The sequence below is a fragment of the Tiliqua scincoides genome, chromosome 4 (genome assembly GCF_035046505.1).
Source record: "Tiliqua scincoides isolate rTilSci1 chromosome 4, rTilSci1.hap2, whole genome shotgun sequence".
Classification (NCBI taxonomy): domain Eukaryota; kingdom Metazoa; phylum Chordata; class Lepidosauria; order Squamata; family Scincidae; genus Tiliqua; species Tiliqua scincoides.
In genome coordinates, this window is record NC_089824.1 from 21,097,661 (window position 1) to 21,106,991 (window position 9,331).

Consider the following 9,331-nt stretch of genomic DNA (forward strand, 5'->3'; position numbering starts at 1 on the left):
TTTCAAAGTCTCGTAAACCTAAGTGGATCCCGATAGAATGTCATTTTAAAAAGTGGGTCTCATTGCTTAAAAGTTTGGGGAACCCCTGGCTTAGAAGCCTCATTTGCTCCTCTGTCTTTGTTTTTACAATAAAATAACAGCCATTAGTTGGTGGGGGAGGCCTGATCAGCCTTGGGTTTGCAACTCACTGTGCGGATAACCCTTTCAGTCCACACTGCAGTTCCTGTGAAAATCACCATAAGCGATCACTGCGATAAGCTGCTGCATCTGCCATGCAGCCCCAAAGTAATGCAAGCCTTACCTTGAGGAGGCCTCCATGACCCCCCCACCTCCCACCCCCACTGCAGGATGCCCTGCTGGCACAGCTGCATCAGTGCCAGAAATTTGGATAGGACTGAGCTCTCAGTTGATTACGACAATGCTCATAGCAACACCCATAAGAAAACAATGACAGCTTGTTTATTAGGGCCTTGAAAACATATCTTCATGTTCATTTTACACAGGGTGAGGAATAGTAACCATCGTTACGAGTTGCATAGTATCTAGCTGAGATGAAACCAGAATGTTGCTTTCTGAATGTTTCTTAGTTGCTAGTAGGTGGCAAAGCTGTCTCTGGCCTCTTACAGCTTCTTACGTCTTTTAGCATCATTTCAAAATTAAATGGTGAACCAGTTAGCAAGGCTGTGTTGAATGGACTGTTACACTATATTGCTTTTGTGGGGGGACACTATGGAGCTGATCAATTATAAGAGAAGATGATTTTAAGAGAAGCTTATAAATTATAAGAGAAGATAAATTATAAGACTAAGATGATTACGGGGCTGGGGCACCTTCCTTATGTATGCGCAACTTCCTGATTTTAGAAATGGGCTATGTCAGAATGCCAGATGCAAGGGAGGGAACCAGGATGCAGGTCTCTTGTTATCTGGTGTGCTCCCTGGGGCATTTGGTGGGCCACTGTGAGATACAGGAAGCTGGACTAGATGGGCCTATGGCCTGATCCAGTGGGGCTCTTCTTATGTTCTTGGAAACACACTCTTCTGATTGGACCCTGCCCTACAGATCCAAGAAATTCTTCATAACATTCACTGTGATAGCAGTTAGGAGAAAAACCTCCATATTCTGAAGCACTTCCCTCTGCCTACTAAATCCTTGGGATAAAAAAGAAGGAATCGCTATCACCATCATATCCTTCTTCTCTCTGGGGCAGAGTAATGAGGTAAGACCATTTTAAAACTTCCTTCAAATACAATTTTTCTAGGCAGAAGGGTTCAAATCAATTACACAGGCCTACAAAATTGAGGGTCAGAAAAGTTTTTCCCAAACTTTATGGTGGTTTGTTATGAATTTGGGGTGCCGATTCCAAAAAATGGCATCCGTTTTGCCCTATCATGTCTAGTTTTGGAGATATAGTATAGCCTCATTAGTGAATGGTTCAAGCAGCTTCCTCATGAGGAAGCTGCTTGAACCATTCACTAAAGAGGCTATGCCCTGTCTCCAAAACTATACATGATAGGGCAAAACGGATGCCATTTTTGGAATCAGCACCCCAAGTATACCCAGGAATTGGTGTAACGTTTAAGGAAGCAAAATGTGTGTTATCACTTCACTTCCCAAGGGTTATTTCACTCCTTACGTATCAAGAACTTGGATGCACCATCACGAGTACACACAACAGGGCCCAGCCAATCTCACACTCTGTGTGTACTTTTTCAAACTCCTCTTCATCACATACACATTTTACAGTTGTAGATGTATGGATTTAAAAAATCTCAGGTGGTACTGGTTAAACCCCAATTACCACCTAAAGTAGTCTCACACATACAAGGGAGATGGTTGAGGTTGTGTGTATATTTCAGCATTATAAGAGATAGGGACAACTATGTTCCAAAAGACTATTGGGGTGACTGGCAGGGTACCATGGGGGACCCAGTGCAGAAATTTGCTCCAGGTCCCCAAACAACCTGATGCCAGCATAACACAGGGACAAGTTTTGAAGTGGCCCAGGAAAGCACCTTGCCTGCCTCTTGAGCTGTGGTTTTTAGCACACAGAGTTGGGTCCTCCACCTCTGTTTTGCCAGGTCTCTTTAGCACCTGTCATGACTGTAAGAATGCCCTTTGGTGCAGGGAGAGAGACTTCAGATTCACATAGCCATACAAATCTGAAGCTATTAGAAGCATGTCTTGCACAATGTATGGGTGGCCTCTTTCCATGCAATGCACTGATCTTTTAGGTATTTGACATTCAGGGTATAAGTTTGGTTTACCCCCAGAATTTGTTCTACATCCTCTAGATCAGGGGTCAGCAACCTTTCCCACAAAGGGCCAGATGTTTGGCGATAATATTTTCATGTCCCTACCAAACTTCTGGATTGCCAAACTCCTAGAAGGGGCATGTGGAGCTCAGCTTGGGAGGCTTTGCTTCCCACTAAATTTACCATGCACCAGACAGGGAACAGCAGAGCTGTCTGCCCAGGCTTGCGGAGTTCCCTGAGCCATGCTCCCAAACCAAACTCCTTGATGACCTCTGGTGGTGGGCTGAACCTGGCTTGCGGGCCATAGGCTGCCGACCCCTGCTTTAGATAGAAAGATATGGAAGCTGCAGTCAGGGACAGACGAAACAATGCTTCTGCCGAATGCCACTTCCTGGTGCACCCCATGGTCTACAGACTCAGACCATTGATTGGTCCATCTATCTCTGTATTGTTTATGCTTAATGCAGTTTTTCTTGGGTGGAATTCAGGGACCCTAAGTGTGTGCAGGAATGCAGCCGGTGCCTGCCCAATCACAAAGGCGACCTAATGTGGCTTCTGACAACAGCAGATGGCGGGGATGAGGGGTGGCTAAAAAAAGCAGCCACTTGTCTCCTTCCCACATGAGACTTTTCATCAAAATCATTCCCTAGAAGCATTTTTCTGCTCTTATGGTTGATATTTGTATGCATTGCTGATGCTTTAATGATATTTTCTGTGAATGCTTCTGGCTTTGTTTTCCGTTTCGTTGCATTGTCAATGGTTTGATGTTATGGTTTTTATGATGTATTCTTGATTTTATGGAAGCTGCCTTGGGCACCTATGCTAATGGGGGGGGGGAAGGCAGGATATTGCGCACTGCAGTTTCTCTTTTTCTTCAAGGACAGCAAGGAAGAAGCCCAATCAGTAGCAGCTTCTCCTTCATCCTTGCACTGTCCCTTAAGTTGAAATGGGCTGTGTGAAGAAGGAGTAAGGTGAAGGAGAAGCAAAACAGCATGTTGCTTCCTGCGTTGACAAAATTGTGCAGGCAGTGCCTGACTGCTTTACTACCCCTTGTCCCTTTCTTGTGCAGTCCAACCGCACAGTGCAGAATGCAGGGAAAGGGTAGTAAAGTGGCTTCCTGCTGTCCATGTGGCCAAATCCACCACGTGGCCAAAGTTTGCTGCACCCAAACTTGAGTGCCCCCTTGCCCCCCCCACCTGCTGCTGACGCAAGCTGCATGGTTGGGCCGACCTTGGCTCCAGTCCTGCACACAGTCACAATCCTGTACTCAGAAGTAAGTCCCATTGTATTCAAGGGGGCTTACTCCCAGGGAAGTGTTAGATGGTTGTAGCCCTAGGGTCCTTAAATCCCACTCAAGTAAAATTGCTGTAAATGTAGACATGGTTGGCAACCTTCAGTCTCGAAAGACTATAGTATAAGCCTACAGCACCTGGTATTCCCAGGCAGTCTCCCATCCAAGTACTAACCAGGCCTGACCCTGCTTAGCTTCCGAGATCAGACGAGATCGGGCATGTGCAAGGTAACAATCCTGAGATAAAAGGGCCAATGGACCAGATAGGATCATATGAATGGACACCACTTCATAAGAAAGTTAAGAATTTCATTTGTGGGATCAGACCACATTCCATCTACTACAGCATTCCACCAGTAGCCAGCCAGGTGAGAGCTTGCAGCCAGCGCACGAAAGTGTCAACATTCTCTTACGTTTGGTACTCAAAGGTATGGTGCCTCTGAACATGGAGGCTCCATTCCATTCAAACCAGTTAAAGGTTCCCAGTGCAGATACAACCCTTCTTTGCAAAAAGCTATTTGAGAGGCTGTTCTCCTACCTGCCTTCTAGAAGCCACAGCACTATTGATACCCTTGTTGTTGGCTTTGAGCATGTTCGAGGGAGCGGAATCATTCTTCCACGTCTTTGAGTTTTCCTTGGGGTCTGAAGGAATGGGATTCAGGAACAAAATCCTGGCAATCAACCCATACAGGACTGTGGCTAATATCATTGGCATGACATAAAATATTCCAAAGTCCATCATATAAATGGGAGAGTAGTAGCTCCTGGGCACCTTGTACCCACATGTGACCACCGTGGTATCTTTGTAGACTATTGTGTTGAGATCCAGCAAGAAAAACCAGAGCAGGCAGTAGATACAGGTGAACGCCCAGACAAAAACAATGATCTTTTTGGCTCTGGAGAAAGTGCATAAAAACTGGGCTTTGATTGGGTGACAAATGGCAATGTACCGCTCAATGGTGAAGGCCGTTATAGAGCAAGAAGAAGCATTAATGCCAAGATACTGCAGGTACGTAATGCAGAGACATCCAAAGAAACCATAGACCCAGGACTCATAGATGCTCTCAGTGATGTTGGGAAGCCCTGCAGCCACAAGCACCATGAGGTCAGCTACCGCAAGGCTCACCAGATAACAATTTGTAGGTGTCCTCATGTGCTTTGTCCTGAGCACCACCAGCACCACCATGATGTTGCCCACGATGCCTAAGCCGCAGATGAGGAGGACCAAAAAGATGGTGACTACTTGGTATTCAATGCTGGCCACTTCTCGACTTGGCAGCAGCCCTGTTTGGTTCTGTCCATCACTGGTGGTGTTCTCCATCTTGACCCAGTTGCTCCTTCAGTCCGCCTCTGGTCAGAACATTTCCTCCTTATCTGCCTAGGGAAAAGGTTGATCACAGTGAACAGAGTATACAAGATGAAGTTCCTTTGTATGATATCCATATACTACACCAGCAATTTCCAACCTTTTTCCTCTCTTAGCACACTGACAAAGTGCTAAAATTGTCGGGGTACACCATACGTTTTTGGATAATCGAATTGGTACACTGCACTGCCAGAGGCTGCATCCCCCCAAATGCCTTACTAATATATGCCCCTTCCCCACACTCCCACAGCACTCCTGTGGACCATTCGCAGCACACCAGTGTGCACAGCACACTGGTTGAAAATTGCAGGGCGTGTTGACCTTCTCCCAACACCACCACAGCACACACATTCGGCACACACAGGTAGGGACTTTTTCAATCTGTTAATTGTTAGATCTTTTCAAAGCAATTTTGGTAAAACCAACAGAGCATGGCAAATGTGTGTGGGTGAGTGCGTGAGAGAGAGAGAGAGAGAGAGAGAGAGAGAGCAAGAACGAGAGAGAGAGAGAGAGAGACTGCCTCACAAGGATCAAAGTTATCTCTTATCCCAAACAGGCAGGAATTGAAGGCTGAAATTAGAGGAGGTTCAGCCTTCAAGATTGAACTTGATATGACAGAAGCATCACAATGTTTCAAAAGCCTGCAAAACCTGTTGGAGCAGAGACCACAGTGGTGTGTGCCCAGCAAGCGACCAAAGAAGTATATGCCCAGAAAGAAGAATTATGCCTCTATCATAGCGCCTTCCACTGTTAAAAATAAATAAATATCATCAGTACCCAGGCAAATGAGGGTAGACCCAGACTGGGATTGGACCAGCTCAACTCTCCCATTTCAAGCATCCTTGGTAGGAAGAAACCATAAAGAGTTATACTGTAAAAGCATCAAAGGGCATGAAGAATAAATGTATGTGATCACCATTAGAGTAGCAACACCTTCATACTGCTGTATACCTTCCCATTGGGTTTTACTGTCAGTGGCTTTTATTCATTCAGCACTCCACCAACGGAGGGGGTTTTACTATTATGCAGAAGTGCAGAGATTTTTTTTTAATGAAATAAAATACTCAGAAAAAAAGTACTCCATGTCCTGCCTTCTCCCCTCAGGTGCTTGCCAAAAATTTGATAGATAGGACTTACCTTCAGGCTCCATGGGCTGTTCGGAACTGTGCCTGTCGAAACGAAGTTGACGGAACGAACTCTGTCCCAACTCGACGCACCCAGGAATAAAAGCACAAGTGTCGCACTTCACTCCACGCGCATTCTGCAGATTGCCGTGGTTACATGCAGGAGCTTTGCAGCGCCGGTATCCTTTCAACCCTTCCAGCCCTCCAAGGGATGGAACCGATCGTCTCTGATCTCCCAAGCTGTCAAACTGCAGTCTATTAATGAAAATCCAGAGGGTTCGGTGATTCACAGCTTCTGCTTTTCTCGCTGTGAGGAAAAAAAAAATTAGAAACATAGAATCTCTTTTGGTAACATCGTTTTAAGTCAGAGCGATTATTTAAAACAACAATAACCACACACAGAGATGAGGCAGGAGTCCACGTCAGTTCTGTAGTGCTTCCTTATGAAGCTACACCTGGAATATGTACGCTCTCCCTCTCTCTCCCTTTGCTCTCTAACCTACTTTGCATTTCCACGCTCCAGTGAAATGGGCAGAGAGGAGGGGGATCGGCAGCAAATCATTTTCTTAAGGATCCACAGTCACTCCACAACATATTTTGGAGCCCATTTTTGTCATTAAAAGGCCACAGATGAAATCGGTTTAGAAATCCCATTTGCTTTTCGAGGCAAAGGGCGTCTCTGTTGCCTGAATAGCAGCAATTCTAGAAATAACAAGTTGTGTGAATGAGGAAGGGAAATTAGATTTCCTAACAGGTTTCATGTTGAAGAGACTGGGGTTGAAAGAAACATTTAAAAAGAAATAAATAAGTACCGTCATGACAAACCAAGGCTCATACCTCCCGATGCATAGCACATCTCCATCTTGCAAAGGCTGGGTGAACAAAGCCAGGGGACTCATGAGCATATATAAACTTTGGAAATAGTTGCCAAGGAAGACGTGGTTCTCCACATCCCCTAATTCCAGTGGCGTAGCTAAGAGGGTGCAGGGGGTAGCAACTGCACCAAGCAACAAGTTTTAGGGAGGCACTAGGATGCAGGTCTCTTGTTATCTGGTGTGCTCCTTGGGGCATTTGGTGGCCTGCTGTGAGATATAGGCAGCTGGACTAGATGGGCCTATGGCCTGATCCAGTGGGGCAGTTCTTATGTAGGCAACAAGCTGAGCTTGACACTAGTGGCCAAAATTGTGAAAACCTTGGTATGTACGGATAATACCATCATGTCATATATCATTGGAAAGGTAATTTAATGCAGAATGCAATGAAACAAACCTTAGTGGAATATCTGCATTCTATTAAAAGTTATGGCCAATTAACCAGAAAATGAAAACACAACTGCCTTATGGAACACAAAGTGGATTTTCCTTAACTCAGAACTGATTGTTCTGAGAGTTAATGAGATGTTATTATGATACAGCATGGAACCAATAAGGTGTTAATATGAGTCAGCTCTCATTTCTATGTATCATAATATAGTTACCCCTGCTAACTGGGTAAAGAGGCACTTTTTAAATTGGTACTCCTCTTAGATTTAGCAGGTGGAGTCCCTCTTCAACCCAGTCCAGTGTCTCCAACCAATAAAGGGCACAATTTTTATTTATTTACTTAATTAATTAAATTTGATTTTGTCATGGAGGAGCTACAAAATCTTCTTTGATCCCAGGTAGCAGACAGATGCCTTAGCTATGCCAATGGCTGGGCAAGTGGGTGGTGAGCTGCTGGGGGGAGGAGGTGGATTCCCCCGATTTTCACTTTTTTAAAAGCCTGGGCGTGATGTCACTTCTGACATCACTTCTGGGGCATCATTCTGAGCTCGGCACTGGGAAACCCAAACATTAGTTACACAACTACCTAATTCATTGAGGAGGGAACCAGGACAAGAGTATTTCTGCATCCTGTTCTTCACGGTGGTTTTTACTGCAGTTTGGTTTTTGCTTTCAGATGTTGCCGTATTAAATAATGGTGATTTTTATTTCTAGATTTGGATCGTTCACTTTTCTGCTATTTGTTCTAAGTCACTTTGATAGCCCAATTTGGGAGTAAGAGCAGGAAGGAAAAGAAAAATTCATGCACACCGTGCGGAAGGGCGTGATCTCATGCACACCTGCCGGTTGTGTATAGCCAGAGGAACAGGTAAATGACAACAAATGTGCCTTGCCACCTGGTTTTCATTCTCATATGCTGAAACCTTGGAAAAGAGAGCAAATACTTCCTTCCAATATAAATGCCAAGTCATTTTAATTGTGTTTCGTCAGAGCCACAAAACTTGTACCCTGCCTAATGACGGCCAGGCAGATTCTTGAACAATGTACACAATGAAACAGTAGAACAAAGAGTTACTCAACTACACAGACCTACAAAATTGAGAGTCAGAAAAGTTTTTCCCAAATTTTATGGTGGTTTGATATGAATTTGGGGTGCTGATTCCAAAAATGGCATCCGTTTTGCCCTATCACGTCTAGTTTTGGAGAAACAGCATAGCCTCATTAGTGAATGGTTCAAGCAGCTTCCTCATGAGGAAGCTGCTTGAACCATTCATTAAAGAGGCTATGCCGTGTCTCCAAAACTAGACGTGATAGGGCAAAACAGATGCCATTTTTGGAATCAGCACCCCAAATATACCCAGGAATTGGTGTAATGTTTAAGGAAGCAAAATGTGTGTTGGCCTGTGCTATTAGCAGCCATCTTATCTGCTGTTTTTGAAGTGTGATTAATCTTCATCAGATAAGAAGCAGGATGTATTCTAGAACAGTCTGTGGATAAAGATAAAGGATGCTACAAAGGATTGACTTCTTGGACAATCAACTTCAACTGGCCCAGTGCTAGGGTTCCAATACTGACAGGCCATGGATACTTGATATCTTCCATCCAGATGTACAGAGGGCACTGATTAGCATTTATACTCTGTAAAAACATCTTTGGGCTCACAGTGCAAACCAAGCGGCATCCCAGTGGAACACACATTCTGCCAGCACATGCTGTTGCAAAAAGTGCTGTAAAGCACATTGTGACAGCGTTAGTAGATTTCCTGCTGGCAGAAAGGCTGGAGCCTTCCTGAGTAAGCTGATGGAGCAAAGGATACCCACCAGACCAAGTTAGCCTGGCACAAGGGTGGAGGGAGGCTGGGGAAGGGGTATAAAGGGGCAAGGGAGGTGGTAATGGGGGCAGATTGGGAACAGGAGAAAAGTGGGATCGGCAGTACTAGCACATGTCGTATTCTATCCCCCTTCTTGGGCCCGAGCCACCTGCATGGATCAACTCAAACTTGTGCCAGTAAGTTGACCAATAGCAGCTGCTG

General features: G+C 45.0%; 1 protein-coding gene and 1 pseudogene across 1 annotated transcript in view; both read right to left on the minus strand.

Moving 5' to 3' along the window:
• TRHR (thyrotropin releasing hormone receptor) overlaps nt 1-4,867 on the minus strand; it is a 77,867-nt gene extending 73,000 nt beyond the window's left edge. Inside the window, exon 1 of the mRNA XM_066624388.1 lies at nt 4,085-4,867. Within this exon, the coding sequence (XP_066480485.1) occupies nt 4,085-4,867 (783 nt within the window). The remainder of the gene's footprint in view (nt 1-4,084) is intronic.
• Nucleotides 3,673-3,791, minus strand: LOC136649817 (5S ribosomal RNA; annotated as a pseudogene).
• Nucleotides 4,868-9,331: the final 4,464 nt, after the last annotated feature.